This window comes from Amblyraja radiata, chromosome 25, assembly GCF_010909765.2.
Source record: "Amblyraja radiata isolate CabotCenter1 chromosome 25, sAmbRad1.1.pri, whole genome shotgun sequence".
In the NCBI taxonomy this organism is placed as follows: domain Eukaryota; kingdom Metazoa; phylum Chordata; class Chondrichthyes; order Rajiformes; family Rajidae; genus Amblyraja; species Amblyraja radiata.
The window spans coordinates 25,527,040-25,548,847 of NC_045980.1; the positions used below are offsets into that span (position 1 = coordinate 25,527,040).

General features: G+C 39.4%; 1 protein-coding gene across 1 annotated transcript in view; it reads right to left on the bottom strand.

Annotated features, from left to right (window-relative positions):
• Positions 1–21,808, bottom strand: part of ppil2 (peptidylprolyl isomerase like 2) — a 183,257-nt gene that overhangs the window by 127,021 nt on the left and 34,428 nt on the right. Inside the window, exon 6 of the mRNA XM_033043526.1 lies at positions 7,481–7,532. Within this exon, the coding sequence (XP_032899417.1) occupies positions 7,481–7,532 (52 nt within the window). The remainder of the gene's footprint in view (positions 1–7,480; positions 7,533–21,808) is intronic.

Here is a 21,808-nt window from a genome sequence, read left to right on the forward strand (position 1 = left end):
CCCCAGTACCAATGTAAGGCTAACTGGTCTATAATTCCCTGTTTTCCCTCTCTCTCCTTTCTTAAAAAAGTAGTTACATTAGCTACCCTCCAGTCCACAGGAACTGATCCAGAGTCTCTGTAACATCGGCAAATAATCACCAATGCATCCACGATTTCAAGAGCCACCTCTTTGAGTACTCTGGATGCAGGCCATCAGGCCCAGGGGATTTATCTGCCTTCAATCCCAGCAGTTTACTTAACACCATTTCCTGACTAATGTGGATTCTCTTCATTTCCTCCCTCCCTCTAGATCTTCGGTACCCTAATATTTCTGGGAGATTATTTGTGTCTTCCTTAATGAAGACAGAACCAAAGTACTCGTTTAACTGTTCTGCCATTTCCGTTTCCCATTATAAATTCACCTCTCTGATTGTAAGGGACCTACAGTTGTCCACTAATCTTTTCGTTTTTACATATCTAAAGAAGCTTTTAGTCAGTTTTTATATCCCCCCAAGCTTTCTTTCATGCTCTTTATCCTCCTCTGTTGAATTCTTTGTCCATTGTCCTCTGTTGAATTCCAATTTTTTCCCAGTCCTCTGGTTTGCTGCTTCCTCTGGCCAATTTATATGCCTCTTCCTTGGATTTAACACTACCCTTGATTTCCCTCGTTAGCCACGTTTGAGCAGCCTTCCCGTTTAATTTTTTTCGCCAGACAGGGATGAACAATTTTGGAGTTCATCCATGCGATCTTTAAATCTTTGCCATTGCATCTCCACCATCAACCCTTTAAGTATAATTTGCCAATCTTTCCTAGCCAATTCACGTCTCATACCTTCAAAGTCTCTGATTTAACCGTGTGATTCTCCATCCTAATGCAGAATTCCATCATATTATGGTCACTGTTGCCCAAGGGGTTTTGTACAACAAGATCATTAACTAATCCTTCCTCATTACACAGTACCCAGTCTAGGATGGCCTGCCCTCTAGTCGGCTCCTCTTCATATTGGCTTAAAAAACCATCCCGTATACATCCCAGGAAATTCTCCTCCTCAGCACTGTTACCAAATTGGTTGGCCCAATCTATATGTAGATTAAAGTCACCCATGATAACTGCTGTACCTTTGCTACACACGTGCCTAATTTCCTGCTTGATGCTATTCCCAAACTCCCTGCTGCTGTTTGGTTGTCTGTACAGAACACCAACAAGCATTTTCTGCCCTTGGCTATTTCGCCGTTCTACACATACTGATTCTCCAGCATCCAAGCTAATGTCTCTCCTGGGTTTAGCTTAAAGATACAGCATGGAAACAGGCAAAAGCCTTGTGTCCATGCCGGCCATCGATCACCCATTCACACTGGTTCCCACTTTCGCTTGCACTCCATACACACCAGGGGTAATTTACAGGTAGCAATTAACCTACAAACCCGCATGTCTTTGTGACGTGGGAGGAAATCGGAGCATCTGGAGGAAACCCATGCAGGGAGAACGTGTAAACTCCATGCAGAAAGCACCCAAAGTCAGGATTGAACCCGGATCTCTAGAACTGTGAGACTGCAGTTCTACAAGCTGTGCCACTGGGCCACTCATTTGATGCAATTTGACCAGCCACGCACCAGGTCTGTATGTTCAACAACCCAAAAGTCACCACGAGATGAGGATGGTCAATTGAGCACTAAAAATCCAAACTTTGTTTCAACAGGACTATCTGGATACTTACGTATAAACTATTAAAACAAGATTACTCTTTTGTAACAAAATGTACTTCATTAATTTTTAACAGCAAAGCACTGGGATGTGGAATTAATACGGATGGGTACCCACTTGTTGGTGTGGACGTGCTGCGCCAAATGGGCCTTTTGCATGCTGAATGAAATATTTAACTTAATGTAAACTTAATGTAAACTATTCTTACCTGACCGCAACTTTATTGCCTCGCAAAATGATATTTAATATATTTAGATTTGTTTTAATCTTGCGAGGTGGGACAAGTGCACTGTCAAATCCACACATTAGCTTCTTCCAGTTTATCTTCAGTTTAACTTTCCAGCAACTTACATTTTTTCCGGCATTGTATGTTAACAGCATTGTGCCTATAACATTGAAGTGCGTACCATCTCCAAGATGGTAACTCCAAATGAAATATTTGGAGGGGTGTTGAAAATTTTTTAATTTAATGTTTTTTCTATTTATCCAGAGGATGTTAGAGGTCTGGGACCCATTGTCTGAAAAAATGATAGAAGCAGAACTCTGAACATCTTTAAACTATGTGCACCAAGAGACATGAGCTACCGATTTAAAGTGTAAATGGGATTAGAATGGGAAGATTAGAATTTTTTGACAAACAAATATGCATTGAATCAACTTCAATATTGTAAATTTTCCATGATTCACCATGATAATTGTTTTAAACATAGCAATATAAGTTTAAGTTTGAAGCTTTGGAAGTTGAGAAGTCACAGGTGATCGGGTTTAGGTGAACAAACATTTCCATAGGATTGAGGATAGCACATTAATGAAATATTTGTTCATCTAAAATAACTTTTTCACATCTGGAGGCATTAAAACAAGGCTCGAATCAATGTAAAATTGGATGGCAAGACTGACAAGAGTTGGTTCAGTTTATGTTTAAGGGAGATGTGTATGGCAAATTTATTTTTATGGGGCAGCACGGTGGCAAAGCAGTAGAGTTGATGCCTTACAGCACTTACAGTGCCAGAGACCCGAGTTCAATCCTGGTGCAGGTGCGCTTGTCTGTACGTAGTTTGTACATTCTCCCCGTGACTTGCATGGGTTTTCTCTGAGGACCTCAGTTTCCTCCCACACTCCAAAGACGTACAGGTTTGTAGGTTAATTCGCTTGGTATAAATGTAAAAATTGTCCCTCAAGTAGGATGATGTTAATGTGTGGGGATTGCTGGTTGGTACAGACTTGATGGGCCAAAGGGCCTGTTTCCACGCTGTATCTCTAAACTAAACTAAACAGAGGGTGGTGATTGCCTGGAGTGGGTTGCTGGTGGAGGCAGATATGATTGTGGCATTAAAGATATTTTTAGATAGGCACATGGATATGCAAGGAATGAAGGGATAAGGGTTTGTGCAGGCAGATAAGAGTTGGTCTTGGCATCTAGTTCGGTGTGGACATTGAGAGCCAAAGGGTCTGTTCCTGTGCTGTACTGTTCCATTACTGGGGAGAGCTACTGCATAAACAGCATGAGTATAGAGCTTATCACTGGAGCCAAACACAATTGATTGAAAGAAGGCATTTTATCAGAGAGACTATTTTATCATAAAACCATTTTACCATGACTATCATGATCTCATAATATTCCAAATCCCCATTTTGCCAATGAAATTAATTTTAATATGCACTTTGTTGTACATTGGAAAAGAAATCGTGACTTGCCCGAATACAGATGTTAGAAATGAGATACATTATCATGGGCAATAATTAAGTGCAAAGGTATCCCAATTTACACAGTAAACCACTAAACATTTGTGCATGTTGTTATGTATCCTACTCTATCAGCTCAATAGGGCCACTGAGCTGAACAGGATGCCAGTTGATGACAGCCACATGTGTTGCAAGTGTAGCAAGATAAGGCACATTGTGAATATTTTTAGTCAATTGTTTAAGTTTGTCCAAAATAGAGTTTACCAAAGTGCCAAAGCCAAGTAAAAAAATACACTTTCAAACTGAAATAAAACAGTCAACAGTAAGCTTACAGATATATATTTTGTTTTTGTTTTCAAATCAAGCTTCCAAAGGCAATCCAGCAATAAAGCCAATTTGATGCTATTTACTCAACTTAAAATATTATTTGGTTTACCCAGAAACAATGCAGGTTGATAAAGCCTCAGAAAACAATAAAGACCAGATTTTGGCAGCACACATAGTGTGAAGTAGCACTGAACCACTCAGTGAGCAAGTTAGAGAATGAAGAAATCATGTATTTTAAAACTTTTGTTCTTAGTTTTCCAAAGATGGCAGCAGTTTTTTTAAAATCACATAGGAAATGTAACGATTTATCCTTATTCCTTTTAACCCAATTATTTGCACCTACCCAACACAAAAAGACACACAAAGCGCTGGAGTAACTCAGCAGGTCAGGCAGCATCCCTGGAGAACATGGATAGATGATGTTTCAGGTCTGGACTCTTCTTAAGACTGGAGAAGGGTCCTCCTGACCTGAAACCATCCACATTTTCCAGGGATGTTCGCCTGACCCTCTAAGTTACTCCAGCATTTAGTCTCTTTTTTTGTAAACCAACATCTGCAGTTCCTTGTTACTACCTACTCAACACAAGTTAGAATCATATCATCAAACATTGCTATAATTGAAAATGCAGGTGCCTGCCACGTGCATTATTTGCTAGATGAAAAGGTTGGCATGGAACTAAATTCAGATAAGGCTGAATGCAGTCACAAACAATTAGTTATGCTGAATCTTAGAAACACCTGTAGTTTTACTGGAACGGATGTCATATGGTAAATGTATTAACATAGCTTAAGCATTAAACAGATACAATTCATTCTATTAGCACAATGTCTTCATAAACAACTATTTTTATAACAGTACAGTAGCCTTCAGATCAGAAAAATCTTTTGAAATTCATTGTGAGAAATTTTGATTTAAAGCACGTTTCCTGCTCCGTTAATATTTCCAAAGGGGATATGTCAAATCACAGCTAAACTTAAGGTTTTGAATTCTTAGAAAAATCCATAAGAACACAGAAAATAAAAGCAAGGTTCAATCATTTGGCCACTAATGGCTGTTATGTCATTCAATAGGATTATGGGTGACCTTTTACTTCAGTCACTTTACTGCATTAACTCCATATTCCATCAGTAAAAATCCACTGATCTCGGTCTTCAATATGTTCAATGACTGACCCTCAACAAACCTCTTGGGATGAGAATTCATGAACATTTACTGTTCTCTAGGTGAAGACATTTCTTATTTTCTCAGTAGCTTTTATTGGACAGTTAGCCTGATTCTAGGCATGTTACCAGGGGAAATGTCACCTATGCATTTATCCTGTCCTCGACTCTATACAAATGTTCTGTTGCAATGAAAAACTTCACATTCTTCCACATTCTGGAGAGTATAAACTCAGTCAGCTTAATCTTTCCTGGTAGGCTAAAATGGTTGAGCTCATAATTTTTAGCATTGTATTCCACACGCTATGTCCTAGCCCATTCACCTGGCCAGTCTATAATCTCCTCAAGCCTCTCTGCATCCTCCTTATAGTAGCAATGTTACAAAATTTTGAGATTTTAAAAGTCAAGTCTGTAATTTATCCCATCAGATAAAGCATAAAAATAAGTTTAATTTAACACCTAATTCACTTTCATATCTCAAGTATTTAAAAGGTTATGGCCATTTTCATACTGGGAAATGAGCATCTTGTTCCCTATTGATTTTCTATGGACATAACAAAAAAGCTGTGATCGTGAACAGTCAAAAGCCCATAACTTTCTTAAAAATTAAGAGAACTGAATGAAATTTTCAGTTATCATAGATTGAAGCATTTTGAAACAAATATAAAATAATCTTACTTGGATGACCTGAAATTAAAGCATATAATTAGTTAGTTACCTAATTGTAGCTAATTTCAGACTTCAATTACTAGATCTAAACATCTATCCATTTCTTAATAAATGATTAACATTTTTAAATAGCCTAAATGTCCAAATAATATTCACAAATAATTCACAATAAAACATGATTTTTAAATCTCATTTACATTAATTTATAGGCCAAATGGAAGGAATTTAGTGTTTAATTGCTGTAAATAAATGCCCATTTAAATCAGCTTTCGAGTGGGTCCCTGTGGAACGCGCTGGTTTAGAACGTTCACATTGCGGTAGATTTGTGCCCCCAAATGCCGAGAAAAATACTGCGGGATATAATAGGCCCAAAATGAGCTACTCGCAATATTAAACTTTGTATAAAGGGATCTTTAGAAGCCCTTTTTAATGTAAAAATATACAGCATACCTTCAATTGTTTGCTTTATGAGACCCTGCGGTTGCTGGCGGTCGCGGGTTTAGAGATTGATTTTTAAACTACTATAACTATTATTCAAGGCCTTTAAACCTAATAATAGCTTTTGCGACGGGGTCTTTCAGCGATTTTTCGTTAATAATTAACTAGGCTGAACATTTTCGATTGGAACAGCTTAGAGAAAATCGCGTTTTAAAGCCGCCCCCTCTAAACGGCGCCAAAATCGCGCACACCCGCAGCGACAGATTTTCAGCGACGCTTCAGGTAGGCTTTGCAACATACCTACTTATAGCTCAAGGCCAGTGCCCAGCGTTGAATCATCAGCAACTTTAGATTTATTAATCCGATTCCTTAACATTTAAATTACTGATCATAAGCAAATGGAGCCCCAAACACTATTCTTTGTGGCTCCTTACTAGTCACAACCTCCCAACCCTATTCTCCGTTTTCAGTCTATTAACTAATGCAACACACAATCCCATGAGCTCTCATTTTGTTTAATGACCTGTGTAGCACTTTATCAAAGGCCTTCCAAAAGTATAAATATATCAGAACTTCATTTATTCTGCTTGTTACAACCTCAAAAAGCTAACCAATTTGTCAAATATTTTCCTTTCGTAATTCCACATGAACTCTGCCCAATCTTATTATTTTTGAAGTGCCTCGTACTACTTTAATAACATATTTCAGCATTCAGGTTTATGATTGAACCTGGGTCTGTGGTGCTGTGAGGCAGGATTTCTACCAGCTGCACCACTTTGCCGCCCCCCAGACACCACCTCTTATACACAATGCAAATTTGTTGACCACTAATTTGATTTGCCCGGGAAACTAGAAGAGTAAAATCCCTCATGATAATTTATTAATCTTATACTTACCCTCTAATTGCTGACACACACTGTCTTACACCACCACTACTGTTTGTGAGCTCAGAAGTTTCCACGAGTAGTAGCTCTACTCAATAACCAAAAATCTGTAGCCTCCTTTTGCTCTGGTATTTTATTTAATTCACATGTTTAATCAATAATGTTTCATTATTAATGTTTAATGTTTTATGTGTCATTCCTAACTGTCACTGTATGTCATGTTGTCACTTGCGCGCAGAGCACCAAGGCAAATTCCTTGTATGTGAATACTTGGCCAATAAACTTACTCAATCATTCATTTCTCTTTCTTAGCTCCACTAGTACTGATTCCGCTTCTTGATAATATCACATAATTAGTTGTGGATGTTTATCAACATTGCTTTCATCTTTTTTAACAATGGTATTGAAGCAGTTGGCAGTCTTCACTACAATTCTTGCCGAGAATTCTCAAGCACCTTAATGTAATGTTCTGCAAAGAATTATTTTCTAAAGATAGCGTTTTGAAGAATAAGCTTTATTCCAGCTTCTAAATCCAGCCTCTAAGTCGTGTGATCTTCATTCATGCAAAGCAAAACACCAAAAAGAGTTTCTCTGGATCATCAATGCATAGTATATAACAATGGACATACCTTCACTGTTTTTATGGTAGTTCAACTTAATGAGTGATTTAACATCCAATTTCTGGAACACAAAAAAGGGCTCAGTTAATAGTTAGCAAGTGATTTTGAAATACTTTAATACACTTATTGAACTCTCTCTAAAGACTTTGCTATTTAATAAGGTATGCCATTTAAACCCAGATAACAATATCCTGCTCCAGTCCCGATACTCTTCCTTTTTCATAATCATCTCAGCAAAATGAATGTATTTAGCTTCCCCTCTTCTTCCATGTATTTTGACAGTCCCCCTCCATTCCAATTACAACTGGGTGTTAGGTAATGGTCATAGTCCTGGAATGATTCAATACATGCTGGTATGTTGAAAAGGGTTAAATTAATACATTTAACAATTGTTATCTTGACCTCAAAAAAGGATATTAAGGAAGCCCCCGGGTTAATGAAACAAAAAATGTCGGTCCATTAAATCCATTCGGAAGGGGAAACTGAAGTCTGGCTTACATGAACTCTATTCATGTTGTGTGCTAGGCTCAGGGGAAACAGAAATTGGCAATAAATTCCATCTTAGTTCACATCAGAACTGGTTTAAAGTCATGTTAAATTGGTATGTCACACAAACTTTCTGAACTGAGCACTGCTCATATTTGTGGCAATGGGTCTCAAAATACTTCTATTGTGTCAGTTGCTTTCATTTGCACCAGCCTGTTTGTTACCAACAATTGGTGCAGCACCTGAAAAATAGGCCCCTGTCACAGACAAACATATTATTCGCGCTGCTTCCTACATTATACACATTATTTATCTTATAAATTAATTTGCTGACCTGTTTTGGTTCCTGATTCAGAAATACCTGACCTCCAAATACTTTTCTTACCTTGTCTCTCATGACTTGTGTAACCTTCAGGCAAACAACACCAGTATTTCTGTGTGCCATTGACTTCTTGTTCAACTAGTTTTTGTTTGTTCCAACAATTTGGTTGCGCCATAGATTATCTCACCCTTAGTTTAGGAATTCCTGCTTAAACTCCCCCTAAGATGTTGCTTAATGCCTACTTTGCCCAGCTTTTATTCACCTGCAATTGAAAATTAAAAAAACACTACAAATACTGAAAATCTAAAATAAAAACTGAAAATGACGGAAATACTCAGGTCTGGCTGCATCTCTGGGAAGAAAACCAGAGCTAACATTTCAGGATGAAGACTCTTCATCAGAACTTCAGTTATCTACATATGCACTCAGCAAAATTAACTTGTTTCTTTTAGAATTTTGCCAGTATTAGTTACATTTTCCACATAAAGAAAAATAGACACAGAGAAAGTAATTTATGTTATCCAGGTTGTGAAAGCAGAATATACAAATATTTAAACAGATGGAATGCAGTACCTCTGATGCTTTAACAGAGAAAAAATTAATCAAGAGAAAGCTCAAAAGCGAAAACTTGGGCAAAAAGTACAATTTCTATTTAAATGTATGTTTAAATTAGCTGATCTAATACAATTTGGTAGCATGAACATTTCAATGAACTTGAGCTGGAAAAAGATTTCCATTAGATAAGATAGCTCAAACTGCGATGTGTAACTGTGGCAGAGAATGAGATCAGACTTTTTTTTTTACTAAACATACGTTGAATAATTCTTCCACATGAAGGGCAGTCGAATGGACAAGATAAAAGTTCCATTGAACCACAGCACAGGATCAATGAAGGAACCAAAAGGTCCCACCTTTCTCTCGGCCTCCAGCCACAAACTATCTTAGTCCATTCTTTTCTCCCTATGTCCTTGTGATTGCTGCATTCTGTGCTCAAGCTTCTATGTATGCCAATCTGCAATCGTTCAAAAAGCCCAGGTAACTGTTTTCTTCATGGGCCAGAGAGAATAAATATCATAATCTGACTTGGCTCTAATTTTCCAAAATTGCAAAACTAAGAATAGGAATGCACTATGTGCAGTACATGTCCCTGTCGGCTGCCGCGCCAATAGTCTGCCTCGCTCTTTTCTTCCTTTCTTGAATTTTAGTAAGCGTTAAATTTATGTTTTAGTGTTCTTTAGCTTTGTTTTATGTGGGGTCGGGGGGAGGGTTTTGTGGAAAACTTTTTCAAATCTCTTACTTTGACGGAGATGCGATTTTTTTCCGTATTGTATCTCCGTCTGCACTGCGGCCTAACATTGAGGAGCTGGTGGTCTCTTGCTGCCGATCGACTTTGGGAGCTCCAACCGCGGGACTCGGCGGACTTTAACATCATGGAGCTGGTGGTCCCTTGGTTAAGGGCCGACTTCGGGAGCTCCAGGCCGCAGGAGCTTTGACCGCCCGATCACGGGAGCTTCGATCGCCGGCTGTGGAAGCTTCAATCCCCCCAACTGCGGATGGTTCGATTGCCCCAAACGCGGGAGAATAAAGAGGGAGGAGGTTTAGACCTTATTGCCTTCCATCACAGTGTGGAATGTGGGGAATCCGCCGTGGGGGATGTTTATGTTAAATCCATGCCATCAGGTCAAACGTTTGCAAGATATTGCACATATATTCATTTTCTAATTTGTTTCCAAACACTGTATAGCAATCCTTATGGGGCTTTCTCACGGGGCGACTTGACGCAAGATGTAACCAGAGTGAAGTGGTCGTGGTCTAGCACGATATCACACAATATAACGGGGGGTAGATAAAGAGTTCCCACGGGTACTCGGCATTTCTGTTATTTGTGCGAGTGACTTGTCCGTCTCCCGAGCTTTCCCGTTAAATCTTGAATGAACATTGTGAACTGTGAAGTGTTGTTAAATCATCACGTGGCACAAATGATGTCACTTTTTTTTTCACACACTATAAATATCCTCCCTTGGTTGAATTGGCTCATTTGGAGACATGCCTGTACTAAGTAGTTTCGAGTACAGGATGGTGGTGTTTTTCATTGACGCGCTGTATGCAGCAGCCCTCTATGTGAATCGAGGACGCTTGCGTGAAGGCAGAAGGGTGAGATTAATTAAAAAGAGAATTAAGAGGAAGTCTCACTGGGTGAAGCCCATCTTTCAACGGAGACCTCTATTTGGACAATATGATAAACTGCTTAATGTGCTGTGCGAAGAGGATAAAAGTGCATTCACAAACTTTGTCAGAATTTCACCCGAGCGATTTAATGAGCTGAAGAATAATTTGGGACCTCTGCTGAAGAAGACTGACACTGTAATGAGAAAGGCACTGGAACCAGGGTTGCGCATAGCAATCACCCTCCGCTACTTGGCCTCAGGCGATTCTTATAAAAGTCTATCTTACAACTTTCTTGTCGCCACCAACACCATCTGTGGTATTGTCCGAGAAACCTGTGAGGCGATCATCAAATTTTATGCAGCTGAAGTGATGGAATGCCCCAGTACACCAGATGCGTGGAAGAGAGTGGCGCTGGGGTTTGAAAACAGTTGGAACTTTGCTCACACATGTGGGGCTTTGGATGGCAAGCATGTGGCAATTCGTTGTCCACCCAGAGGTGGCTCAAATTATTTCAATCACAAGAAATTCCACTCAATTGTACTCTTGGCGGTGGTTGATCATAACTACAACTTCCTGTATGTGGATGTGGATGTGGATGTGGGCACACCTGGAAGTGTTGGTGGTGGCCGGATTTGGAAAGAAACCTGGCTTGGAAACAAAATGGAAGGTGGAACAGCAGGCATGCCTGATCCAGAACCTCTGCCAGGAGAAGACAGCCCGGACATCCCATATGCGATGGTTGCTGACGAAGCCTTTGCACTACGGCCCTGGATTATGAAGCCATATCCACAGAGGAATCTAACTAGGGAACAGAGGATCTTCATTTACAGGCTGTCAAGGGCTAGGAGGGTTGTAGAAAATTCTTTTGGCATCTTGGCAAACAGATTTAGATGCTTGCTCAAGACAATGGAGCAGAAGCCCAAGAATGTGGAGACTATAGTATATGCAGCATGTGTTCTGCACAACCTGATCCGAATGAGAGGTGCAGCTGCAGGATCAGCAACAGCCATCCAGGACGGTGACCTAGTGGACAGTGACACAGGGGGAATAACACTAGGTACATGGAGAAGTGGTGCAACCGAGGCGGAAATGGTCCCACTGCAGCGTTTCAAAGGTAACTCGGGCACATACAGTGGGAAAGAGCAAAGAGGCCATCTCTGCGCTTACTACAATTCACAATTGGGGAGTGTGCCGTGGCAGGACAGCTCTATTGATGGGTAGCCGACCACAGGAACACTACTGCATGTTAGCAGACATGCATAGAAAATAAGCTGATAATAATGTCCCGTTGTAATCCTGCTTACTTCTCTTTGTTTCACTTTAAAGTGTTGTCCTCTGAAAAGTGCTTCCTATAAGATGGTCGTCCGCAAAACCTGCCATTTAGCACATTGCATTGTCCCTTTTATTGCCTGAGTTTAGGCTTGTTGCAGAGGTTAATGAATAGAATCTGTTTTAAAAAATCTAGCGTGTCTCATTTGTTGATTTTCATGTTTGCGAAGCCCTTTTTTAGACAAATGTTGTTTGGTGTGATGCACCTTCTCTCAATATGTGCAAGAAGTCATCTTTTTATATTGTCAAATAGGAATAAAGACTTTGTCTCACATTGACCGTGACTGGGGAGGCAATCTGAAATCCACCTTGCTCACCCTCTCCCTGCTCCAAGGAGCCCACAGGCAGTGTTATCTGTGGCATCTCCTGTTGCCTCTCCACCTGTCTCTCTTGCTGCGTCTCCTCCTCATTCTCCTGCATGGCAAAAACCTTTCTGACATGCTTTACCCCCTTTCTTTGAGCTTTTCTGGGAGCCATCCCTGCAAGTGTTCCAGTGAAAAAGATTCTCCAACAATGACAATGAGGTGGGACGTCCTCGATGGACACATGTTCCATTGGCGATATTGAGACCACCTTTTTTACTCACCTTCTGTCCCCTCTGTCCAGCTTCCGGGTTCACCGTTCGCAGGAGTACCCACGGTAAACGCAAGAGTTATTACGGATATCGCACTGGCCACTACGTCCATATAATGTTGCAATCTTCAACCACAAGTGTACAAGTCACTCTTGGAGAAATTCAAGCTTGCTTGAATTTTCTCCCGAGTCAACAAGTTACACGAGTACCTGCCATTAGCGCCACGGTGGTCCACGAATGCCGTACGATTATCGTACGAAGTTCCCACGATGTTCAACTCTGGTTACCTCTTGCGTCAAGTCGCCCCGTGAGAAAGCCACTTTAGTAACTGCAAGCAATTGATTTAAACCTAGATTATGTAACAAAGTAACATACTCTTGGAATAGCAAATATTTGTAGTGGTCAATCTCAATTTAAGGAGTTAAAACTTCCAACTTATTCTTTGCCTTACAAATAGGTATGCATTACAAAAAATTATAATTATTCCAGCACTAATCATAGATATGATTTGGTACCAGGCTTCATGGATGCTGAGACTCATACACTCCACACATATTTCATTGGAAAAAATATATCCAAACCACTTACTCTTTACTAACAAGAGAAGTCTGATTTGATTTATCTAAAGGTTATTAATTTCACAAAACTTAAAAATGAAACCATTCGGGAAAAGGCATATGATCGGGACACTGATCCTATTTTCTTAAATGGACACACTGTTGATGCACCTTCAAATTATTTGTAAATAAATCTGGATAAAATGTTGTACAATATAATGAAATCCGAACATTTTCTGTTATCTAAATTGGCAAGAGTTACAGTGAGCCCCCTCATTCTACCTATAATCAATGTAGGTAAAGGCCGGTGGGTTTTTTTGTTCATGAGAGACTTGTCTTGGTTAAAGAAATTGCTGTGAAGCCAAACAAATTATGGGGGAGGGATGGGGGAAAGGAGGAAATCACACAAAGAGTTTTAAACAATGTAGAAACAGGTCACAATTTGCTGATGTGCAGGTCGCGGACTGAAAATGTATTCTTGGCTAGTACCATAAAGTAGGAACACCAACTCTTGTCAAACTACACTTGGACTACAATAAAAAATTAAACTTGTAAGAGAACACACAAAAGAAATACTTCCTTTGAAAAATATCTTCAACACATTGTTGAAATATTTCAAGAGCCTTCAGATAAAATAAATTACATCAAAGAGCTAATGAGCCACGCTGCAATGGGAAAGGGACATTCTGCAAAAGTCCCACAAATATCTGAGAGATAAATGATTAGTTAATCAGCATTTTTGGTGGTACTGATGGAGTGGAAAATGTTTGCAAGATTAGTGTGTGAACTCCCTTAAATTCAACCACATAAAAAAAAATATGCATCAGGATAGGGAATTAAATATTTAGTGTGGCATCTTCAAAGTCAGTATCCAAAATACAACCCTCATTGAGCACCAACAACAGCCCCAATTAAAGTCAGAAATACTCGGGATTGTCCTCAAGTGCCGAGGTATTGATGGTTAATTCCTTGCTCAACCATGCACATAATCCAGAAAAAGTGTCACATGCATTAAAAAGATATTTATTAGTCATAAAAATAAATTGAGGGGAAGTAAAAGCTGATTTAACAGTTGGTTGTGCTCATGCGAATCAATTTTAAGGCACATTTTAGAAACATAGAAACATAGAAAATAGGTGCAGGAGTAGGCCATTCGACCCTGCACTGCCATTCAATATGATCATGGCTGATCATCCAACTCAGTATTCTGTACCTGCCTTCTCTCCATACCCCTTGATCCCTTTAGCCACTAGGGCCACATCTAACTCCCTCTTAAATATAGCCAATGAACTGGCCTCAACTACCTTCTGTGGCAGAGAATTCCACAGATTCACCACTCTCTGTGTAAAAAATGATTTTCTCATCTCGGTCCTAAAAGACTGCCCCCTTATCCTTAAACTGTGACCCCTTGTTCTGGACTTCCCCAACATCGGGAATAATCTTCCTGCATCTAGCCTGTCCAACCCCTTAAGAATTTTGTAAGTTTCTATAAGATCCCCCCTCAATTTCCAACCAACGTTTGCTATCGTAAGCACAACCTTGGTTATAATGCAAATTTGGCACATCTATACTCAAGATAACATTTGTTACAAAAGGTGGAGACCATTACAATGAACAAGATTGTCCTCTTATTTGCAACCCCACTGTTCTCTGCATAAAGGTACATATCAAGGTCAATATATAAACTGTGCTTGAGATACAAAGAACTGCAGGTGCTGATTTACAAAAAAAAAGTCTACAGGAGGACAGGCAGCATTTCTGGAATGCATGGATAGACGACATTTCGGGTCTGGACCCTTCGACACACTGATTGCAGTAGGGGGTGAAATCTGGGGCGGGACAAAGCTGACATTTAAATGCCAACATTTAAAATGCTTTTGGACAGGAACATGGATAGGATGGGTTAAAGGGGAAATGGTCCATATGCAGGCAACGGGGTCGAACTTAGATGGGGTATATTGGTCAGCATGGAAGAGTCGGGCCAAAGAGCCTGTTTCTATGCTGTATGACTGTGGCAATCAGAAAACTCCAGACTACTGCTGTGACAATCAGAAAACTCCAGACTACTGCTGTGACAACCATAGCCTCAATTTATTTAAAGGGCTGACACGTCAGAAACCTCACCACAAGCGGAGTCATTTCAGTTGTGGCATGTCTTGGCAGAATGCCTTTTAGACAAACCTGTTTCATCACATTATCTAATTGGAGGTTTCTCCAATTCATAAGGAGCTGGCCTTCAACTACCTTACACACCTATTCCTCCGGCTAAAAGTTGACGATGAGGAATCTGAGTTGCCATACTTGGGTTTCACTCACAATGAGTCATTTCTGAGATTAGACAGAATTAGGAGGAGATTAATTGTTGATGTTGTAAACGATATAATTTAAAAGAGAACCAATCCACCCATGTATCATGTGCTGTCTCTACCATGTACCTTTGATAAATGTGATTCAGAAAGGGCTAAAATACAAGCATCAATCAGATCCCATCATTTTATTTACATTTAAGGAAGTGGTCCAAAGGAACTGGGGAGTTGGATCATGGCATTATGTCTTAAATTAATGTGAAATTTATGTCCCCCAAATGGAGGACAAAAGAATGTATGTCTTTATCTGTCATAGGACAGGAGCAAACAACATTAGGTCTTACTGATATTAAAAATTCATATAACTGAGCCCGTACACAAGTAACACAAAGGTGAAAACTGACTGCATCTTGAACATGTACCTCTTCTTTTCCTTATTCATATTCTTCATGTATGGGTCATTGGCAAGGCCAACATTTATTGACTATCCCAGGATTTAGACCACTCCCGCTCTACTTCAATTATAAATTCTGGAACCCTTCTTTCAGTTTCCCCAAATTGCTACCTTTCCTTCCTCCTTTATGATGTTCCTGAAACTGAGTATTGTATCAACCTCTTGTTCACCAATTCCAATGTCTCTAACATGACACGGCATCATATTTTTATTGATAATGTTCCAAGAAGTACCACAAGTTTGGTACTTTAAAAAGGGCTGCATAATAGCAAGTTCTTAAGCTCATTGCCAATTGCCTACACATAGCCTTTGTGATCAGAAATTTCAATCACAATAACATGTTTAAAAAAGGCTGCCTTGAGTGACACCATCTGGTGTAATTAATATAATTTGCAGTTCAGTGTATTTGAGAATACATTGTCTGGAGTCCTTAATTTGATCCAGCCTAAATTGCAAATTGGGAAGTATGAGAGGCCTCATTCTGGAACTCTTCCATTACAATGGTGGGAGATGTTAACCACAAACTGAACATTCACAATCTTTACAAGAATGGTGGCGAGAAATCCATTTGAGAGCGAGAATAAAGGAATACTGTGCTTAATGATAAAAATTTATACATACTGCAAAGACGCTCTCTGCATGTTTAAATGCAGACTGTAATAATGGGCCAGACCACACTAACAGTAAACAGGCAGTTGCATGGAGAAATGCTGCCTAGCTGCATGTATCTCTGTATTCCAGACATCTGCCCCTATACACTACATGTATAATTACAGAACTCTTTGGAGGTCAGGTATTGCTGCACATTAACTCTGACCTTATTAGCGAGTTCGGTATTCCGAAAAACGCAAGGAATCACGGGATTTGTCAAAGGTCATTCACCATAAAGAAAAAGCGAACGAATCCGCTGGCTGAAGAAACTGTGTATATATTCTTATCTTTATTCATAATTTATGTGTGAAAATATAATTAATCTGAGGAACGGGGGTGAATCAAAGCTGGAAAAACAGTAGAAATGAAGGTGTATATGTACACGGCTCCACTGCTTTCCAGCAATGTTTATGAATAGTGACCTGTGACCTGGGCATGCGCAGTCGGAATACCGAACTCGCTTATTGATTCCAGAGAAAGCTTCTAACCTTAGTGAATTAAGGGGCTGGATACTCTGTATATCTGACCCCTCACCTTTAGATCTCCTGTGGCTGATGTTCAAAAGCAACCTTGTTTATTTGAAGGGGTTGTTGACCTTCATTAAGCAGATAAGTGGTTCTATAATTTTCTAAAAAAATGTTAATTATTATTTGTGCTTAATTTATTGAAGTTGAATGTGTTATAACGTCTTTAATTCTATTTTTTTAAAATATTTTCCACTGTTTCTGAATCCTGTGATCAGTGTTAATAAGACAGCGAGGCCATCAGAATCCACAATCGTCAAAAGATCTACTGCCATCCTGTAGAAGACGTGGCTCTGATCAACGACAATCCAGCCGATTGTAGATCTTCATTCGGCACTTACACTCAGACTAGGCAGGGATGAGCTCGAGTACCACCAGAAATAAATGTCCCATTAGCCAATGGTGATGCCAATATTCACTCTAAAAATCCAAAGAACTGAACTGAGCACCTGCCAACACCAAGGGATTGCATAAACCTAATTAATAATAAAAACTTGTGAGAAATAGCTTCTCCTCAAGCAGCCAAGGGTCGTAGAGACACAAAACCAGCAAAAATATAACATTACTGATCTGGGTGAGTCGATGCTTAGAAAAATTATCTGAATGATACAGATAAACAGGATCACCTATATCTGAATGATACAGATAAACAGGATCACCTATGCAATCAAACTTTCAGAAAATAAATATTTTAAAAGATTCAACTTGAAAGTGCAAAATCTACTGAAATGAGCGTGAACATCAGTTATATTGTATTTTTGTGGAAGGACTATCAACTTGCACCCACTAAAATTAGAATATTAGATTAGAATTCATGGCTCATTGCATGGCGTTATGGCTTTGATACACCATGAACAGTGCAATTAAATAATCTATTCCAATTTAAAATGTATCCTAACAGGGAGTTTTTTTCTTATGGCCATAAGCAAGCCAGAACATTTATTTTTCTTTGATGTTCTTAACAGAAGCAGTGACAACAAAGGATAATCTTTTCTCAATGACAAATCTATTCACTACATTCTTTCCTTCTGGGTCCAAGACGCACTCACATTTGATTACAGCTGACAGCTCCTTTAAGTTTAAACATAATAGAGATTAATGAAGTGTATATGCAAAATAAATGTGTATCTACAGCTTGTTTCTGGATCACAGAAACATCTATTTCGTATATACACTTTATAGTCTTATATGTGGAACTGTATCTGCGGTTTCTGGGAAACAAAACAGCACAACACGTTCATAAGTTATAGGAGCAGAATTAGGCCATTCGGCCCATGAAGTCTACTTCACCTAACGTTAATATCTATCATGTGTGAAGTCTCATCTTCCCAACAAGAGTACATGCTAATTTTCTAAAATTACAAGTTGAGCATAATAGATGGGATATGTCAATGGATATCTCAAAAATATTTCAAATCAATAAATGTAATCCAATTTATCAAATATCTAATTACCATTTAAAAACAAAAAAAGCTATTTGAGATGAAGAATCAAATTAGTTCCAGGTGGGAAGTGTCATAATTCGGTTTGCATGCATGGTATCCGACCCTACTCCATTTATCTTAAACCACTTGCTACACAGATCATAGAACAGTACACAGGTACAGGCCCTTCAGCCCACAATGTCCATGCCAAACGTGATGCCAAATTAAACTAATTCCCTCAATACAGAGACGCAAAGATGTTGGAATCTAGAGTAAAACACAAAGTGCTTAAGGAACTCAGTGGGTCAGTGAGGTGGGAATGCAGTCTGAAGAACAGTTGTGACCCAAAATGTTGCTGTTCATTCCCTCCCCATTCACTGCCTGACTCACTAAGTTCCCCCAGTGCTTTGTATTTTACTCCTCAATACAGTGCTGTTTTCGATAAAGACACTTTTCCTACAACAATGGTAATTCCCTCATTAAATACAGATACATACAAAACTACAGTAACTACATCAAATGGATGAACACTCGTTCCACACTAGATTTTTTACACTGGAGGAAAGATGCAGCTAAGCATATACTTGGGAATTCTTGGAATTAGTTGCACTGCATTTATTTTAATATATTTCCCTAATATTCTGCACCATTTCAGTTTGGTAAGAAGGCACTGGAACAAATAATAGCATGATTTTTGAATCATAGGCATGTGCTGTTGGACATGATGATCTTTCTCAGCTTCCTCATGCTCAGGGTGTTACTGCAGGCAGCAATGCAGCAAGAAAAGGATCACAACGAGCACGCATGTCCTTTAAGATCACAGAGGGAATGCAGGAGACTGAACTTCCAGCTATGGAATTCCTTATTCCATAATACAACTATGGAATTCCTTATTTCATAATTCCTTATGGAACTTCTTATGACAGTGGCCGGAGACCAAGTGGTGCAGTGGTTCACCGACCAAATTACCTGGATTTGTATCATGGGTGAAAGAGAGAGCGAGATCCCCTTCAGTGCCCAAGGACCAACAGAGCACATTTTCTAAGCGTGATGTAGGTGCAATACCAAAAAGTTAATCTACTCAAACCGTTCCTATCCCCGCATGCCTTTTAAAATAAATTTCATCTCAAGAGTTATTCCACTTTTAGAAAATAGGATGGTATTCTGGTCAACTTTAATGTTGGACAAATTACATATATGCTACCATTGTTTTTCATCATGTTGTATTATACCTGTTCTATTAAAACAAAATTAAAGTTTAGAAACAACTCACCATGAGATCCAACTCCCATTTTTAAAGTGTTTATGAGCATTCAACAAAAATTCCACATTTTAGTGCTAATTTTTAAATTCATTTTACAACAATATTAATTACATTACTGCTTGCCACAAGTGAATATTCGGGCTTGATTTTTTCCAGTTTTATTTGTTCATTCAGGAGTGAGTTTTAAAAAAAAGAACCTCTGCTCTTTATACAATAAAAATAAATCAAAATGTATACTCAAAGAACAGTACAGCACAGGAACAGGCCCTTCGGCCTACAATGTTTATGCCAAACATTATTCTCAGTTAAACTGATCTCATCTGCCTGCACATATCCCTCCATTCCCTGCACTTTCATATGGTTATCTAAAAGCATCTTAAATGCCACTAACGTACCTGGCTCCACCACCACCCTTTACAATGTGTTCCAGACCCTGGCATCCTCTGTGTAAAAAAATTGCCCTGCACATCTCCATCAAACCTTCCCCCTCTCAATTTATAGCTGTGCCCTCTTGCGCTGGTCATTTCCACCCTGGGATAAAGGTTCTGACTATCTGCACCTGTCATCATTTTACATACTTCTATCAAGTTTCTCTTCAACTCCTGCCAATCCAGGTAAAACAATCAAAGTCTATCCAACCTCTTCTAGCCTAGCTGAAACCCTCTAATACAGGCAACATTCTTGTAAACATCTTCTGCACCCTCTCCAAAGCGTCCACATCTTTCCTGTAATGGGGCAACCAGAACTGCATGCAATACTCTAAAACCAGCCTAACTAATGTCCTATAGAGCTGCACCATGACTTCCTGACTCTTATATTCAATACCCCTAAAAATGGAGGCAAGCATAGTATATGCCTTATTTACCCCCCTATCTACTTGTGTACCTTAGTGAGCTATGAACTTGGACTCCAAGATCCCTTAGCAAATCAATGCTGTTAAGTGTCTAGCAATTACAGGCTCGTTCAGGCTTTCCCATCATCATCTCTTTTTACCATTTTATTTAATTAAATTGGTACACCTTTTATGTTTCCAGCCCATTTCTGCTCCAACTTTAACTGCTCTGACCTTTTAATGATGGTTACGCCAGTGAACATAACATCCTACATGCAAATAGGATTGGCCAGATGCATACATAAGCATGTTCAAAGTCACATGATATTCTTAAAGCAAATTGAATGGAAATTTAAATGATGCATAGTTGACATTTACTGCCACACAGAGTTTATTCAGTGAAATAAAATAATATATGGAGGTAAGCCTTCAAGATTATTGTTTGTTGATTAAAGCAAAACAAAATCAAGCTCTAGCCATAATGAAGCTGTTAGCAGACTGAAGAAGAATAAAGCCCCTGTCCCACTTAGGAAACCTGAACGGAAACCTCTGGAGACTTTGCGCCCCACCCAAGGTTTCCGTGCGGTTCCCGGAGGTTGCAGGTGGTTGCCGGAGGTTGCAGGTAGTGGAAGCAGGTAGGGAGACTGACAAAAACCTCCGGGAACCGCACGGAAACCTTGGGTGGGGCGCAAAGTCTCCAGAGGTTTCCGTTCAGGTTTCCTAAGTGGGACAGGGGTATTACTTTGGCATCTACAGCCACCATAACAGCTGATAGCTGATGGAGAGTGACACTGCAATTCAATGCTAAGCATATTCTGTAGTGTATCCAATGTTTCACTAGATAGGACCATGGCTTTGATGGAGTAAGGTTGTGCGGGAAGCAACAGAGAAGGGGCAGTGAAACAGCCTAACACAGATGAATGCCTACTGTTTAATGTTATTTTAGTGTCAAATGGTTTTGTGGCACATGATCATATTCAGGAATATTTGGATCAAGGGTAATGTACTGATTACTCAACTGCACTCAACTAGGTTTGTAATTAAGTAATCAGAATCCCAATTACTTTTGCAAATTACAGGAGGTTCCAGGCCAAACCCAGCTTTTCATTATTAAATTAAAGAGAAGCGTACTTAATCAGAGTGTGGTTAGAAAACACAACTTGTTAACGCATAAACATTGGCACTGAAGAGTTGGACTACAAATGTACTGCTTTCGTGCTGTGTATTCTATGTACGGGTTACAACACCAAAGACAAGTCTTATTCTGAGAATAACAGAGAGATGCAGCACAGAACCAGGCCCTTCAGCCACATCAGTCCTTGCCAACCTTCAACCATTTACACAAAACCTACAATAAGTCTGAAGACGGGTTTCGACCGAAACGTTGCCTATTTCCTTCGCTCCATAGATGCTGCCTCGCCCGCTGAATTTCTCCAGCATTTTTG